This window comes from Enhydra lutris, unplaced genomic scaffold, assembly GCF_002288905.1.
Source record: "Enhydra lutris kenyoni isolate GAN:26980312 unplaced genomic scaffold, ASM228890v2 scaffoldscaffold6, whole genome shotgun sequence".
NCBI classification, from domain to species: Eukaryota; Metazoa; Chordata; class Mammalia; order Carnivora; family Mustelidae; genus Enhydra; species Enhydra lutris.
Window position 1 is genome coordinate 24,988,820 of NW_019154090.1, and position 18,267 is coordinate 25,007,086.

The 18,267-nt window shown below is 48.5% G+C and overlaps 1 protein-coding gene across 1 annotated transcript in view; it reads left to right on the forward strand.

The window, feature by feature from the left end:
* The window catches only part of LOC111141636 (syntrophin alpha 1), a 29,187-nt gene that overhangs the window by 9,730 nt on the left and 1,190 nt on the right, over positions 1–18,267 (forward strand). The window contains exons 3-6 of the mRNA XM_022494358.1: positions 11,154–11,358; positions 14,460–14,667; positions 14,810–14,940; positions 17,660–17,856. Of these exons, the coding sequence (XP_022350066.1) occupies positions 11,154–11,358; positions 14,460–14,667; positions 14,810–14,940; positions 17,660–17,856 (741 nt within the window). The remainder of the gene's footprint in view (positions 1–11,153; positions 11,359–14,459; positions 14,668–14,809; positions 14,941–17,659; positions 17,857–18,267) is intronic.

The window sequence follows — 18,267 nt, forward strand, 5'->3', positions numbered from 1 at the left end:
GTCCTGGGATCGAGCCCTGTGTCAGGCTCTGCACTCAGCACAGTGTGCTTGTGAATTCTCTCTTTTCCTCTCCCACTGCTCTCTCCCTCTCTCTCTCTAAAATAAATAAATCTTAAAAAAAAAAAGCAGCATAGAATGATAGCATTGCTGTAATCCCCATTTTACAGACAAGGTTGCTGAGGTTTGCTGAGCATAAATAACTTCCTTCGGGTCATACGACGAGTAAATTGACTGAATTCAAACTGATGTCTGTCTGGTTGCTGAGGCCACTGTTGCTTCAGCCTTGGGTAATACCTACCTTGCATGGTTATTTGCAAGATTAAAAACTAAAACACACCAAGGCCACTGCTCCTAGTAGGTATTCGATTATTTAGTTTATTTGCTCTTTTTAAGGGCGGGACCATGCATTTGAAGTGCAGAGCACGATGTCTTTCACACGTAAGCGTTCAGTGAATGTCAGCCTCTCTCATCTTTATGTCCCCAGCAAGCCCTCAGTGTTATTTCCTTCAGTGAACCTGAAAGTCTTTCAGGGCAAGACTCATGTGCAGTTTGTCTCAGAGCCCTGCACCTGGCACTGAGCCCAGCGGCACGAATTAGCTCCTGGTCAGTAGGGATCTGTCCCTGGGGTACATCTCTGACCCTTCAGGTACTTTACCTGAACCTTGTCAATTGCGGTTGGCTTTCCTAAATGTTTCAGATGGGGCTCAGAGCTCAGGCCGGGCTTGAGGAAGTCCTGAGAGTATTCATGGTGAGTCCTTGGGACTCCTGCCGGCTCCTTCCCTGGGAGATGGGCGCTGCCAGGTGTCCTGCCCAAAGTCTTAATGTATCACAGCTGTTAAAGGAGAGGCTGTCAAAGGAGAGACATGAGTCACGGATGCAGCTAATCTGAAGCTACCCTGCTTGGCTTAGCCACGTGATGCCATGCCCCTGAGGCCCCTGAGGGACTTCTGAATGGAGCCCCCATCTAGTCCTCCCATGGCCACCAAGACCTGTTGTTCTCATCATTGTTCTCAAGGAACCATTTATTTTTTAAAAATTTTAAAAAGATTTTATTTATTTATTGGACAGAGAGAGACACAGCGAGAGAGGGAACACAAACAGGAGGACTAGGAGAGGGAAAGCAGGCTTCCCGCAGAGCAGGAAGCATGATGTGGGGCTCAATCCCAGGACACTGTGATCATGACCTGAGCCTAAGGCAGATGCCCGATGACTGACCCACCCAGGTGCCCCTTGTTCCCTGGATCTTGATTAAAATGCCTATGGGGTCTCTGGAGACATGTTCTGGCCTCCATTAGCTGTGTGAGCCTGGCTGCCAATGGTGGTAGGGGAAATAATGACGATAATGATGGTGATGGTGGTGTCTGCTGTTTATTGAGCCACCAGCAATATGATGGGCACGGTGCTAGGTGCCTTCCATGTTTTCTCACTGAACCCTCAAAACCACCTCTATAACTTAGGCTTGTTATTTGTCCTATGGTGCAGATGAGAGCACTGAAACTCAGAGAGGTGATGCTGTTTCCCCAGGGTCACACAGTGGCAGAGATGGGATTTGAGCTCAGATTTGTCAGATATAAAAACTCATGTTCTTAAATATTTATGATGCATTGCAAGTCATGTCACCCCCGTGAGACTGTTTATTCAATGTATCCAACTGTTACATAAGGACAGGGACCCTTATTGAACTATTGCCGTCAGGTGAAGATGTGTGTGAGAGTCAGGCTTGGTGCTTGTTCTATGGTGGGCTCTCAGTAAGCATGACTTCCTCCCAGTACTAAGGTCCTGGAGTCCTTTGCTTATTGAGGTGACAAGAACTTCATCTCCGGATCCTGTCTTACACGGATTGGAATGTGCTGATATATGTAAGTGTATATATAGATATTTAAATTTTCATTTAAATTCAATTTAGTTAACATATAGTGTATTATTAGTTTCAGAGGTAGAATTTAAGTGATTCATCAGTTGCCTGTAGCTCCCATACGGTGGTATATTTTTGAAAGTAAAGTAGATTTTTAAAAAATGTAAAAAAGTAGAATATAAAAACCCTGAGGAGAATGTAAAGCAATTATCTTCTTCATCTTCTTTTTCTTCTTCTTCTTCTTCTTTTTATTTTATTTATTTATTTTTTTAAAGATTTTTATTTTATTTATTTGACAGAGAGAGATCACAAGTAGACAGAGAGGCAGGCAGAGAGAGAGAGAGGGGGGGAAGCAGGCACCCCGCTGAGCAGAGAGCCCGATGAGGGACTCGATCCCAGGACCCTGAGATCATGACCTGAGCCGAAGGCAGCGGCTTAATCCACTGAGCCACCCAGGTGCCCCTTCTTCTTTTTTTTTTAAAGATTTTATTTATTTATTTGACAGAGGGAGAAAGAGCACAGGTAGGCAGAGAGGCAGGCCGAGGGAGAGGGGGAAGCAGGCTCCCCACTGAGCAGGGAGCCCGATGCGGGACTCGATCCCAGGACCCCGGGATCATGACCCAAGCTGAAGGCAGGTGCTCAACCAACTGAGCCACCCAGGCGCCCCCTTCTTCTTCTTCTTCTTCTTTTTTTTTAAAGATTTTATTTATTTACTTGACAGACAGAGATCACAAGTAGGCAGAGAGGCAGGCAGAGAGAGAGAGAGGAAGGGAAGCAGGCTCCCCGCTGAGCGGAGAGCCGGATGCGGGGCTTGATCCCAGGACCCTGAGACCATGACCTGAGCCGAAGGCAGAGGCTTAACCCACTGAGCCACCCAGGCGTCTCCCCCCTTCTTTTTTTTAAGATTTTATTTATTTGAGACAGAGAGAGTGCATAAGTGGGGTGGGGGGGAGGGCAGAGGGAGAGGGAGAAGCTGGCTTCCTGCTGAGCAGGGAGCCCAATATGGAGCTCCATCCCAGGACCCTGAGATCGTGACCTGAGTTGAAGTCAGACACTTAACCGACTGAGCCACCCAGGTGTCCCGAGCAATTATCTTCTTCTAGAGATAACTGCAGTTGATATTTTTACACTTTCAGAAAGTTTCCATTTTTGTTTTGATCATTTAGCAAGTTGAGGACCTATTTCCAACTTAGTGCATGTAACTCTGTCTCATTATTTTTAGTGGTAGTATAATATCCCTTTATTGGGATTCATATATTTATTTAACAAGTATTTACTGATGCCCTGCTCTGCACTAGGACTTGATGTCGGCGCCATGGACATAGCTCTGAACAAGACTGAGTGGTCTGCTAGTCAGAGAGCTCCCATCTTATACTTAGCAGCCCCTACTCGTGGACATTCAAGTTGTTCTTAGCCTTTTGCATCATAGACAATGGTGCTGTGAGCCCTCTGTGGACCTGTGAGCATTTATCTGAAGCGGGGTTCCTGCATAGGGTGTTGTGAGGTCAAAGGGTTCACTTGCCTTTAGGATCTTGACAGATGGCATCTGTTGTACTGCTCGAGGATGTGGTAAGGTGAGATTGTCATGCCCCAGAGTGTGGCAATGCAGGCTCTGTTGGTCAGGCCTGATGCAGGGCCTGCCAGGGGCTGGGAACTATTTATAACCCAGCCTTGCTAGACCAGCAGAACCTTAAAGGTCGCCCCTTCCAGAGCCTTTAGAATCCCACATCCTCTCCAGACCATCCTTCGTGAGCAGGTGGGCAGCCTCAACTTGAGTCTTCACAATACCTACTCAGAGAGCTGGCGCATCAGTGCCCATCATACAGGGAAGGAAAATGAGGCAGAGAGACCTTGGGATTGCCAAAGCCAGAGAGCAGGTGACAGGGCCTGGACTGAAAACTTTGCCTATCACTGTTTCCTGGGCCTATCCCCTTAGATAGTCATACCAAGAACAGCAGCAAAAATAACCACAAGGCAGTTTATTGAAGACTTAGTCTATGCTAGGCAGGGTGAAGTGCTTTACTGGTATTGAGTCTCAGTACTGTGAGAAATGGATCTATTTTAAAAATTTTATTTATTTATTTATGTGACAGAGAGAGATATCACAAGTAGGCGGAGAGGCAGGCAGAGAGAGAGAGAAGAAGAAGCAGGCTCCCCGCTGAGCAGAGAGCCTGATGTGGGGCTCAATCCCAGGACACTGGGATCATGACCTGAGCTGAAGGCAGAGGCTTTAACCCACTGAGCCACCCAGGCGCCGCAAGAAATGGATCTATTTTATTACCGTCATAATGATGGAGAAATTGGGGCACCTGGATGGCTCAGTCGGTTAAGCAGCTGACTCTTGATTTCTGCTCAGGTCATGATCTCAGGGTCATGGGATCAAGCCCGGTGTTGTTCTCTGGGCTCAGCACAGAGTCTGCTTGAGATTCTCTCTCTCCTTCTCCTTTTTCCCTCCTTCTCCTCCCCTCCATCCTCCTTGCACGTGATGTCTCTCTCTCATTCTCTCTAAAAAAATAAAATAAAATAAAAAAATCTTAAAGATGAAGAAATAGAGGGTCACAGAATTCAAGTCACTTGTCCAAGGTCGCCGAGCAAAGAAGTTACACCCAAACCTGCCTCACTCCAGAGCCCCCACTCTCCAAAATGAGAAGCCCCAGGTCTGTCTAAATTCATTCATTGAACAAATTTCATACTTATTGATTACCTAGTATATATGTCAGGTACTATACTAGATTCTGGGGTACCTAGTGCATAAGAAAGCAAGTCCCTGCTCTCATGGAACTGACATTTTGGCTGGAGGAGAGAGGCTCTAGCCTAGTAAACAATTGGATCTTAGATCACATGATTTCAGCCAGGGCCAAGTAGGTGAGTGCCCACTGAACAGACAAGTGAGCTTAGAGGACGGGCTTCAGTCAAGACTCAAAGCCAGGACGTTCAGTCACAAGCATTAGTGAACACTGGGATAAGTACTGGGGATACTGGTTGAGCTAAAATGGATGTGTCCCCTTCTCTCTGCAGCACATTTGCTCCTCCCAATTGTCCTGGGCCAGGTGAATGATCCTGCCCTGTTTCAGTTCCTTGTGTTCCTGGGGGAGTCTTTTTCCTGGATCCTTGGGGCCAGGCCTGGGTCCCGTCTCTTCTTGGCAGAGCTATAAGGGAACGGGGGCCTCTGGAAGGGTCAGGGTGTCCTATGTTTGTGTGTCTTAGCTTCCCTGAGGAGGAAGGATCCAAGTGTCACTGCTTCACCAGGTCCTGGGTCAGGGGCTTGGCTGGAGAGGGTGTGGATACCAGCTGGGCTTATCTTTGGAGTCTCAAGAATGCTGACCACAGGGCCATCAGCCCTCAGGCCACTGCCTTTGGCTAGCCCCACCCTGCCTGGGCGGGTGACTCAGGCAGAAATCAGAGCAGGGAGGAGGCCTCTGAGCTGGGCTATTTATGGCCACATTCTGGGGCCCCCTGAACCCCACCCCCACTCTGGGACAAGCCAATTGGTTTGTGAAACCCAAGCCCTGTTTTGGGCATCGGCTTGTGTGCTGTCCATTTATAGTATGTTTCTGTGGGAAAGGAGAGGGAGGACCCAGTTCTGGGACAGCCTGGGTGAGCAGCGGCTCTAAGTGGTTTCTCTGGCTTCCAGAGTTGACAAATGTTCATTTGCCAAGCATGTAGCATAGGAGATCCCTGCTGGATTCTAGGGACACAGAGATGAGTCAGATAAGGTTCATGCCCTCACAAAGCTCCCAGCCTATTGGGGGACACAGACTTCCACACACACACATAGGAGAGTGGGGTGTAGGGGACTGCAGAAGTGATGGGTGTAGTGGATCCAGAGTGGGCATCTGGGAAGGCTTCCTAGGGGGTGATGGAACTGGGCTGGGTTTGTGGCCCCTTCTCTCTCCTGAATGAACCTTTCATACCTTGGCATTCATTTCTCCATTTACAGAACACTGACTCCTGGTTCAGCTCCAGTCCATTTTCCGTCCTCTATGAGCTCCCATTTTGGTGAGAGAGAGCCCCAGCATACGAAGTCTCAGCAGAGTTCTAAGAAGGGCAGGGGTGGCTGGTAGGTAAGAAACTCATATTTCTTGAGTCCCTTACCTCTGCCACACATTTTATATCATCTTATTTAATTCTAACATCTCTCTGGGGGAGATATTGTTATTCCTCTCTTATCGACTTGCAGTACAAGGCCCAGGCAAGTGAATTTCCTTGTCCTTGGTCACGTAGCTAGACAACACTGGAGCTGGAATACAAATCCAAGATTTGTAAATCTGAGCTATGTACTGAGGTGCCTGGGTGGCTCAGTCAGTTAGGCGTCTAACTCTTAATTTTGGTCAGGTCATGATCTCAAGAGTGGTGAGATCGAGCCCTGTGTTAGGCTCCACCCTCAGCACAGAGTCTGCTTGAAATTCTTTCTCCCTCTCCCTCAGCTGCCTCCCCATCTAGTGCACGTGCACACACACACGTGCACACACACACTCTTGTCTCTCAAATAACTAAATGAAATCTTAAAAAAAAAAAACAACTGTGTACTAAGAGCATTCTGTGCAGAGAGAACGTTTTCAAAAGAGTGCAAGTTTGGACCATCCCAAAGGTCCAAACACTTCTACTTACTTGGTTAGAACTTAGTCATGTGACCACTCCTAGCTGCAAAGGAGGCTGGGAAGTGTGGTTTTTCTTCCAGGCATCATGGGCATGGTTCTGTAAGCCAGGGGAAACAGGAGAGCATGGATGTTGGCATGCATCCTGAAGAGGCCAGGATCATTAGACTAGAGGGTGAGATTAGGGATGTAGCAGGGGGTGAAACCATAGAGGTAGGCAGGGCTCAGGTCCTAGAGAGCCTTGGATTTTGATGAAAGGTGCAGGGGAGGGGTGTGGCTAGTGACAGCAGGGGGTTGTATCAGTTGTATCTCCCCTCCCTATACAGGGTGGGGGGTGGGGAGTGGGGAGGCTGTATTAATCCTGAAGCTTTTGTCCGCAAGTAACAGGAACTCAATTCAAAGGGGTTAAGACAGTGAAGGAAATGAGTTTTCCCCAGAAAACCTAAAAGCAGCATGGCTACATGGTATATTAGTTTAAGGCCTCACCATCCTCAATGTGTTGACCCCAATCCTTGTGCTCAAAATGTGACTATCATTGCTCTAGGACCAACCCCCTCCCAGCAACTTATAAAGGCTAGAGAGAAGAGAGAAAGGGAAGGCAGTGTACTTTCCTTCAGTTCTCATTGGCCAGAATTGTATCATCTGCCTTTTTCTAAACCAATCACAAGGAAGAGGGATGGAAGGATCATGGTTAGCTTTGACCCATCATGATTTTCTTCCTTGTTTGGGAAGAAGCCGAATCTGTGGGGCTCAGGATTCTGTTAGCAATGAGAAAAGCGGGGGAATGGTTTGACTATTAGTTAGGCTGTAATGTGTCCCACCTCCATTGCCCCTTGAGACATAATCCAATAGTCAGTTCTGGGATAAGTCATTGCTGCAATGATGAGGATGAGTCATTGAGTCATTTTTAGTCCTAGTTCCCAAACTTCAGACCTAGACTTAATTCTTTCAAGAAAACCTGCTCTTGTTTTCAGCTTAATTGCTCTTCCAACCCTAGTAGGGTTTGTAACTTCCTCTCACTTTCACTGCTGTTTGCCTTGGATCCTGTCTGAGCCTGAGGGACAGTCTTCTGTGATAGAAATAGCTTCTTATCTGGCTTTTCCAGGGAGCTGGGCCAGTAACTGCTTCCTCACCCCTTCCTGGTTTGTTTGCTCACAGGCAGAACATACTATTTAGGCTTTGACTGCAAAAGTCAGATGGTTGGCAAGTCAGATGGCCATGAGGGCATGGTAGTTGAAGGGAGAGGAAGGGAGGCTGCCCAAGGATTAGTAGGCATAAGCATCCCTTAGTAGGGCAGCAGTGGGGACAGCATAGCTAGGAGAAGAGAGACCAGTACTTGGGTAAGTCTTTTAATCACTATGACGTACACAATGTCTTCCCAGTAGCTGATTTTAGAGATGAGGAGACTGCTGCTCATCGGAATTGGGAACAGTCCAGATGCCCGGGCAAATGTGGCAGACAGTGTTGGTTGTCTACCTTCCAGAATTCTTTGTTGCTAACAGAATGCTGATTTTATTGGGTGGATATATGATCTAAGTCATGATGATTCCCTTTCACTAATGATATTTCTAGAAGTGGGCATGGAGCCCAGTCGGACCAATGAGATATAAATCTTCATGGGAATATTTACCTCTCTGATAAGGAGTTTTGAGGAGAAAGCCCTTTGTTCTGCCTATCACCTCCCTGCTTTGGGTTTTGTCATGTAAGGAATGATTGGTTTGAGCTGTGGCAGTCATCTTATGGTCATGAGGGGAAGGCCAAGAGACTGGCAGAGAGGCCTACCCTGAATTCAATGTCATTGAGTTGCTGAACCAATCCTAAAATTGCCTTCCTTTAGATTGCTTTTTTAAATAGCATTTTAGGGGCGCCTGGGTGGCTCAGTGGGTTAAAGCCTCTGCCTTCGGCTCAGGTCATGATCTCAGGGTCCTGGGATCAAGTCCCGCATTGGGCTCTTTGCTCGGCAGGGAGTCTGCTTCCTCCTCTCTCTCTGCCTGCCTCTCTGCCTGCTTGTGATCTCTGTCTGTCGAATAAATAAATAAATAAAATCTTTAAAAAAAATAGCATTTTATATTTTATTCTATTTTTAAAAAATGTTTATAGGCTCTAGGCCCAGTGTGGGGCTCATGACCCCGAGATCAAGAGACATGCTCTACCAACTGAGCCAGTCAGGCACCTCTAATAAATATAGCAAGAATGATCAAAATATTTTATTACCAATCAGGCTTAGTGGCTGGGTAATGCATGCCATAGAATACTATGATTGATTTATGATGTCTTCCATGAGCAAGGGATAAAGAAGTACATATGTTTACCATCTCAGTCCTACCTACCTAAGGCCAGTCCCATACCTGGTACATGGTAGGTACTCAGGAAAACCGACTTGTTTCTAAATCTCTACTCCTATCAGGCTCATCTCAGATCAAACTTGTCATCATATTGCCTTCACCTCCAGCTGCCATTGTTAGTGAGATCTTCCTTTTCTAAAAAGGCATGGGTCCAGGCCCCAGTGAAGACTGTTTTGGTTGCAAATATCATAACTCCTGTTGGGATGGCAGTTCGACTTTCTAAAGGACGAGTATCAGAAACTGGAGCATTAGCAGGTGATCGACAGCACCTTCCCTCTATCAATATGTATCTCCACTAATTCTCTGTACAAACCAGCTTCTTCCTCTTCTCTGTCCCCACAGCAGAAGGTGGTTGCCCCCATAGCATTCGTGTTTGTTCAAGACACCAGTCTAGAATCTCTCTCAGTCTCATGTTGGGGAGTCTACTGTGGGTCAGGAGCTCATCTTGGTCCAGCTAGCATAGCCGGAAGGGCAGGATCACATAGCAGAACATGAATTCATGGGTCAGTTGGGCAGAGAAGTAGATCTAGGCTGTTATTCTAGAACTTCATTGTGGTCACCACTGGCTCCAAGTGCGTGACTGAATTTAATTTAATTTAAAAATTTTAAAAAGATTTTATTTATTTATTTGACAGATAGAGATCACAAGTAGGCAGAGAGGGAGGCAGAGAGAGAGGAGGAAGCAGGCTCCCCGCTGAGCAGAGAGCCTGATGCGGGGCTCAATCCCAGGACTGGGATCATGACCTGAGCCGAAGGCAGAGGCTTTAACCCACTGAGCCACCCAGGCACCCCAAGACTGAATTTAATTTTAAAGTAATTAAGATTAAAGAAAAATAAAAATTCAGGGGCACCTGGGTGGCTCAGTGGGTTAAGCCTCTGCGTTCGGCTCTGGTCATGATCTCAGGGTCCTAGGAATTGAGCCCCTCATTGGGCTCTCTGCTCAGCAGGGAGCCTGCTTCCCCCCCAACTCCTCCCACCTGCCTCTCTGCCTACTTGGGATATCTGTCTGTCGAATAAATAAATCTTTAAAATAAAATAAAATAAAATAAAAATTCAGGTCCTCATTTATACTAGCTACATTTCAAGTGCTCAATAGCCACATGTGGCTAGTGGCTACTGCATTGGACAGTGTATATATGGAACATTTACCTAAGTGCAGAAAACTCTGTTGGACAGTGCTGTTCTAGAAGGTGTCCACTATACTTAATAATATTTGGTCAGAGCTAAGAGCGTCTATATCGGTTAGGGTACTAGCTATGCTATTGTAACAGGAGATCCATAAGATGCTGTGGCTTAAATATAATAGAAGTCCTGGGGCACCTGGGTGGCTCAGTCAGTTGAACATCTGACTCTTAGTTTTGGCTCAGGTCATGACCTCAGGGTCCTGGGATCGAAGCCTGCATAGGGCTCTGCACTCAGAGCAGAGTCTGCTTGTTCCTCTCCCTTCTCTTCTGCTCTTCCCATACTTGTGTGCTCTCTCTCTCTCTCTATTATATCTTTTACAAATACATATAATAGAAATCCTTGCTTTCTTAGGAAACAGACCATGTCTGACGTGGCATCTCCAAAGTGTCAGCATCCATTTATTTCTGTTTTGTTGGCCAGCCTTCCTTAGACGGTGGCTCATGACCTCATGGTCAAGATGGCTCTTCACCAATCTGTGTCCCAGCCAGCTCAACCCTGTCAGGGAAACAGAGGAGGAAAGGAAGGGCATGCCTCTTTAATAGGCAGGCCTTGGCAGCGGCACACATCCCTTCTGCTCTCATCCTATTTGCCAGACTTGGTCACATAAGTACTCATAGCTATAAGGGAGCCTCAAAAAGGGTCTCAAGCTGGAAGGCTGTCTCTATCTTGGAGGACAATTGGCAGCTGGTCCCACAGGACTATGTCATTCCATACCTCCTCCTTGCAGGTGAGCAGGCTGAAGAAATAGAGGCAAACAGTGGATCAGTGGAAGAGCAGTCCCACCTCCTGACTCCTGTCTCAGTGCTCTTTCATCGCCTTGTTGTGGCTGTTGTCGAGTCCCTTTAAGCAGCCATCCCAAAGGTCCAAACACTTCTACTTACTTGGTTAGAACTTAGTCATGTGACCACACCTAGCTGCAAAGGAGGCTGGGAAGTGTGGTTTTTCTTCCAGGCGGCATGGGCATGGTTCTGTAAGCCAGGGGAAACAGGAGAGCATGGATGTTGGCATGCATCCAGTATTTTCTACCATGCTGCCCTGTCAGAGACTTTACCTAGAGGAGGATAGCGATATGGGACATAAATTAAACTCTTATGAATTAGTGACAGTTGTGATGTGTGCTGCATGGGAGCCCATGTCATGACAGTAACTGCTGACCTGTCCTCTGACCAGTCAAGTACATGAAGGAGGTCTCACCATATTTTAAGAACTCTGCCAGCGGGACCTCGGTTGGCTGGGACTCGCCTCCTGCTTCACCCCTTCAGCAACAGCCATCTTCCCCTGGCCCCCCACCCCGGGACCTCAGTGATGCCAAACGCGTGTCCTTGAAGATGGCATATGTCTCGAGGAGGTGCACCCCCAGTGACCCAGAGCCCAGGTAAGTCTGGGGTGGTGGGGGGCAACTCAGGCAGATATGAGTGGTGGGGTTGAAGGAAAGATGGTGGTGTGTTGCGAGTGACCAGTACAATGCCTGAACATAGTAGGGCTTAAGAAATGTTTGTTTGTTGAATGGGTGTAAGAGTGAAGAGGATGATGGTACGCTTGGGTTCTCTCTTTTTCCTCTGAACAGCTCACATCTGAGGAGGAGCTTGGACTGTAGAAGAGCCCTGGAGTCCAGTCCTGGTTCTCCTTGAACTAGTCCCTTTTCCTCACTGACCTTTAGATTCCCCATTGGGAAATAAAGTTTCTAGACTCAGTGATCCTCTCAAGTCTCTTCTAACTCTGCTGAGGTTTGTAGATGTCCAATAACATTCATGTCAGGGCCGTGGAAAGTTACTGTCCTTCACATATGGGCAGCCCTTACCGGTTCATTGATGGTAAGATTGGTAAGAGCCAACACTATTGAGTGTTTACCATGTACGATTTATTTTATTTTATTTTTAAAGATTTTATTTTTTTATTTGACAGACAGAGATCACAAGTAGGCAGAGAGGCAGGCAGAGAGTGAGAGGGGGAAATCAGGCTCCCTGCTGAGCAGAGAGCCCAATGTGGGGCTCTATCCCAGGACCCTGGGATCATGACCTGAGCTGAAGGCAGAGGCTTTAACCCACTGAGCCACCCAGGCGCTCCTACCATGCACAATTTAACTCTCGCAGCACCCCTACGAGCAAAGGCCCATTATTTCAGCTCCATTTTGTAGATGAGGACAGAGAGAGGCAGTAACCTGCCCAAGATCACACACCCAGGAAGGGATAGAACTTGCCTCATTCCCAGTAGCCCTCTCTGCTTTAGAAACTGCAGGTGCCTGAGGGATGGTGGTGGTTGACTGGAGAATATGTTGACCGAGCAGGGTATGCAGGATCGAAGGGTGGTGTTTACATAGTGTGAGCATAAAAGGCTTTTGCTGTGGGTCCTAGTTACAGCTGAGGTTCAATGCCGGCTGAAGCCCAACATTGGCCTGGAGGTTCAGCATCCAGATGGCCTAGCCCTACCCGCGATCCCAGCTCCAGCCTGCCCCCAGGAGGCAAGAGCTGGTGATTTGCAGGTCACTTAAGATGTTCCACCAAAGGGGCCTTTTGTGTTAGATGAAGGCGAGGTGGTATTAGTCATTCCTGAGACTTACTGAACATTAGGTAAATTGTGCTTCCCAGCCTGATTCCAGACATCACCCGAAACATGTGTGTTCATGTGTTTTCTGTGTTCATGGGGAATTGACAGTAAATGCAAGCGTTTGTGTGCATATGTGAGCGTTTGCATGGGTGTGGGTGTAGATTTGTGCCTACGTGTTTGTGTATGTTTGTGTTAATATCCACGTGTGTGTGTGTGTACATGCGTGCTTGACTATGGGCACGTGTGTAACACAGATAACTTGGATATACCTGTGGTTCCTTATCAGCACTAAATATCCCAAAGGAACATGATCTGGTAACCAAACTGTAATGAAAAATATTTCACACTTTTACTACGTGTTAGGATCACACTGGACTGCAAGTATCAGGAAGGCCAGTAAGCAATGGCTAAAATAAAGGGCAGGTTTACTTTTCCACATGTTTGAGAAATGGTTCAGGATCAGCTAATTAGGCTTTTTTCGCTCCTCAAGAATGCCCTTAATGAATCAAGCTTCTAGCTTCTCCTCTGCCATTTTCATTGTGTATTTTCTTCTTAGAGGTAGAATGGTGGTTGTGCCTTGAAGCCTGTGTCCGTATTCCAGGCAGGAAGAAGGCAAAAGGCAGAGGAGCTTTTCTCCTGGTATTTTGTTCCTTTGCCGCATAACAAACCATCCTAAAATATAGTGTCTTGAAAGATAACAGTTCATTATTTCTTATAAATCTATAATCCGAGCTGGCTCGGCTGGCCAGTTCTTCTGCTTTTTGTGGTGTCTGCGGGGGCTGGAAGTACAAGATGGCTGCTTCGCCCCCATGGCTGCTGCCTCAGCTAGAATAGTTGGAACAGCCAGGGGCTGGCTAAGCAGTCCTCTTTCCGCAAGGCCTTTCTATGTGCCTTGTTTGTTCTTCCTCTCAGGGTAGTTGGTCGCAGGGTACTTGGACTTAGTGGTGGCTTGGGAATGCCAGAATGTCACTTCTGTCACATTTTATTTGTCAAACCAAGTTACAAGGTCAAGGAGAAGAGAAAGAAACTTCACCTCTTGATGAGAAAAGTGGACTGTGTGGACAGGGAGGGATGGATTTGGTGGAAGCCATCTTTGGAGAGTAACCACCCCATCTAGGGAAGCTTTCCCTTCAGTTGGGAGAGGACGTCCTCGCTAGAGACTTCTGTCTATGTCTCGTGGTTGGATCTGGTGGCCAGCCCTAGCTGCAAGGGAGGTGGGAATTCAGGTACTTCCCTTCCTAGAGGGAGGCAAAGGAGAAGGGGGTTGGAATGGGTATCGTGTGAGCCATTCTCCAGTTTCTGTCTCACTTCATCTGTGACAGAAAGGGCAAAGAGGAGTGAATCGTTCATGGTTCAAACATAACATTTTAAAATCCTTTCCCTGTCACTGCTCCTCTCAGTACCTCCCGGAAACCCTTCCCCCACAATTGTCCACATGGCTTTTTTTCTCCCTCCCTTCTCCGTTCTCCACTCCTCCAGCTCTTTTTATGCAGACTGACTTGGCCTCTCAGTTTCCACGCTCTCCCCCCACCCCCGCCCCCGTTAGTTTATTACTTGCATCCTGTGCCACAAGGGAGGAGCCGGGAGCTGGCTCAGAGGGAGAATCCTTCTCCTTAGAAACCAGGAGAAAAAAAGTAAGATCATGAATCCTCACGCAGTGATTTTGTCTCCTATCACACATGTTTGCATATGTGTTTAATTTGTATGTATATGCCTGTGTGTGTATGTGTCATAGTCTCTTGTTCCTAGGCCCTACGAAGCCCCACTTGTGGCTGGAGCCCCCGCAGGGAGTGTCACTCCCCACCATCTCTTGGATACCCTGCGGTTTCTCCTGGTTTTGCAGAGAGTGGGGTTTGGGGCCAGGTTTCAAGGTTGGGCAGCTGCAGCCCAACAAGCTGGTCCTCCCCTCCCCTCTGTTTGTGCCTGCAGGTATCTGGAGATCTGTTCAGCAGATGGCCAAGACACCCTCTTCCTGAGAGCCAAGGACGAGGCTAGCGCAAAGTCGTGGGCAGCTGCTATCCAGGCCCAGGTCAACAATCTGATGCCTTGGGTCAAGGACGAGCTGCAGGCGCTGCTTTCAGCCACCAGCACAGCCGGGAGCCAGGACATCAAGCATATCGGCTGGCTGACTGAGCAGGTGCCTGCTGGGCCAGGCCTCAGTCCCCCACCTTGACCCCTCCCCTGGAGCTAACCACATTCCTGGGCACCATCCCACTCCATCCTGGCCCTCTGACTGCACCCCTCCCTGCCCCTCCTCACTGTTGGCTTGCCCCCTGCAGCTGCCCAGTGGGGGCACGGCACCCACCCTGGCCTTGCTGACCGAGAAGGAGCTGCTTCTCTACTGCCATCTACCCCAAACCCGTGAGGCTCTGAGCCAGCCAGCCCGTACGGCCCCCCTCATTGCCACCAGGTATCCGCGGGCAGGCAGGGGTGCCTGTCTCACCCAGAGGTTGGGTGGGGGTGATGCTCTCCATGGGCCTCAGAGCTTGGGGGATTCCAGCCTCATTCTGCCCTGGGTTATTTGCCAGGTGACTTGAAGCAAGTCTCTATGTTATCTGGGCCTTAGTTTCTTTATCTGTAAAATGGGGGCTTGCAAGAGAAGGATGCGAGGTCCCACTAGTCACTCACTGATTGACACCTACTCTACCCCAATCTGTGTAGATGGTTCAGGGGACAGGGAGCTGATCCCAACAGTCTGTCCTGAGGGAGTACCCAGTCTGGTGGGGGAGGCTGCTCTAGGAACAGTCTCCATAGCACAGAGTTTAGGAACCCCTTCACTCTGCCTGGTCTGATGGGCAAGGCTTTAGCAGGAGGTGCTGTTGAGCTGGGCTTTGACGGACGAGTAGAAGTTTGCTATTTCTGAAAGAGTGGAAGAGCGTCTTACACAGAGAGAACAACATGGTCAAAGTTACAGAAGTATTAAGGGCTACAGGGTGTTCATGGAGCTCCGAGTGTGCTGTAAGCGGGATGTAGACTCTATACAGGAAATGGAGAGAAACGAGGCAGGGAGCTGGCAGGGCCTGATCTTGTGGAAACTCTCCTGCCCGGTTAAGGAATGCAAGTAGCTTTATCTTAAGAGTTGTGGCCCAGGGACGCCTGGGTGGCTCAGTTGGTTAAGCAGCTGCCTTCGGCTCAGGTCATGATCCTAGCATCCTGGGATCGAGTCCCACATCGGGCTCCTTGCTCGGCGGGGAGCCTGCTTCTCCCTCTGCCTCTGCCTGCCATTCTGTCTGCCTGTGCTCGCTCGCTCTCTCTCCCTCTAAAAAAAAAAAAAAAAAAAAAAAAAAAAAAAAAAAAAAAAGAGTTGTGGCCCAGTGGAAGGGTTTTAGCCTGGGAGTGAGGTGAGGTCTGTGTGTGTGTGTGTGTATGTTTAATTAAAAAAAATTATTTTTAAGCTTTTTAAAAAAAGATTTATTTTAATTTTTAAAGATTTTATTTATTTATGAGAGAGACAGAGAATGCAAGAGAAAGCAGGAGGAGGAGAGGGGCAGAGGGAGAGGGAGTAGCAGACCACCTCCCCCTTCCCCCCCTGCCCAGCGTCCGATACCCTGCTGAGCAAGAAGCCATATGCGGAGGCTCTATCCCTGAGATCATGGCCTGAGCAGAAGGCAGACACTCAACTGACTGAGCCACCATGGTCCCCCTTTATTTATTTATTTTAGAGAGATAGTAAGAGCGATCGGTGGGGGTGTTGTGCAAAAGGAGAGGAAGAAGGAGAGAGAGAATCCGAAGCAGACTCCCTGTTGAATGTGGAACCCAAAGCGGGGTTTGATCTTACAACCCTGAGATCATGACCTGAGCCGGAATCAAGAGTCTGGTGCTTACCCGACTGAGCCACCCAGGTGCCCCAACTTGGGTTGAGTTTTAGAAGAATTCCTGTGGCTACCACATGGGAAATGCATTGGAGGGGGAAGGATGGAAGCTGGGAGGCTGGTGCAGTCATGCAGGAGAGATGGTGGAGGTGGGTGGAGGCAGCAGATGGAGAAGAAAGGCCGCATTTGCATTGGAAGACACATGGGTGGTAAAATTAACTGGGCTTAGCGCTTGCCAGATGGGGAGGGTGAGGGAGGTGTCCAGGATGAATGGATGAATGGGAGGTTTGGAGCTTGTGTCTGGATGAGCAGTGGGACTAGGGGTGGGAGTGCAAAAGAGGGAGACTGGAGCAAGTTGCCGAGTTGAGTGGGGGACGGATAGGGAGTTTGGATGGGAATCTTGGGGAGTTGTGGATTTATAGTTCCGGGCCCGAAAACGGGAAACTGGGTGTCACAGCAGCTCTAGTGGGTAGCTGAAGTTATGAGAGAGAGTGTGTGGAGTGAGGAGCAAAGAGGGCTAGGGGCCAGAACCTGCGTCTGTTGCCCAGAGAGGGCGAGTGAGTTACCCTAGGTTAACACAGCAAGTGGGAATCAAACCAAGTGCCTGGGCCATTGCTGCTCATATCTCTTCCCCTGGATGGGGCTCCAGCCCATGGGTCAGGAGCCAGATGTCTACCAGGAATAAGCTGGTCATGGATTGCCAAACTAATCAAGGGACTCATTAATTCAGGTCATAAATGTTTATTGAACACCTACTATATGCTGGGCATTGCTTTAATTGCTGAGAAGAGAGTGGTGAACCAATTAGACAAAATTTGTATCCTAGATGATATTCTAGCAAAAAAGACAACCAAAAACCAAGTGGAGCAAATAAAGAATAAGTATAATTTCTGGTTATCATGATGAAAAGTAAGGCTAGTGAGTGCCAGGGGTGCTATTTTAGATAGGGAGGTCAGGGAAGGCTTCTCAGAGATGACATTTGAGCAAAGATCTGAAGGGAGTGAGGGAGGGAGCCATGCAGGTCATCAGGGAAGAGTGCCCTTGACAGAGGGAACAGCCTGTGCAGATGTGCTGAGGCAAGAATGTGCTCCACGTGTTTGAAGACACTAGCATGGACGGAGTTGCGGGAGCAAGGGAAGGGTGGCAGGAGGTGGGCCGGTGAGTCTGTCAGGGCGCAGCTGGAAGTCCTGTTCACTGATGAGGTGGTAAAGGAGTCACAGGGGCCCTTCCCCAGGTCACCAACCCCATGGCCTATTTCCCTATTGTCTGAGATATCACACTTTGCCCTCCCCCTTCACTCCACCCCGCCACTCCTAGGCTGGTGCACTCAGGTCCCTCCAAGGGTTTGGTGCCCTACGATACAGAGCTCTCTTTCGCCCTGCGCACGGGCACACGTCATGGTGTGGACACTCACCTGTTCAGCGTGGAGTCGCCGCAGGAGCTGGCCGCCTGGACCCGCCAGCTGGTGGATGGCTGTCACCGGGCTGCTGAGGGTGTGCAAGAGGTGTCTACAGGTGGGCTGGGCGGATCTGGGAGTGCCTCTCTGGTGATGAGCCTCTCACCCCCAGAAGCATTCAAACTTCCTTCTGTAGGGTGCTTCAGGAGGGGGATATGAAGTGGGCTTTGGGGTCCCTAGGAGCTCTCTCTTTTGGATGTGCAGGTGCCCCAGTGGGTAGTAAGACTCTTTGCCCTGGGTTTTCTTGCCCGGCTTTGTGATTCCCCTGGGGTACGGTTGCCAGAAAAACCGTAGGACGCCCACTTAAATGTGAATTTCAGAAAAACAACAAATACTTTCTTAGTGTAAATATGTCCAAATTATCCATTGCTTATCCAAAATTCACATTTAACGGGGCAATTCAACGGGTCTCTAAGGTCTCCAAGGGCCATGCTTGGTGGGTCTCCTGATAACCTTTATAGGGAGAGAG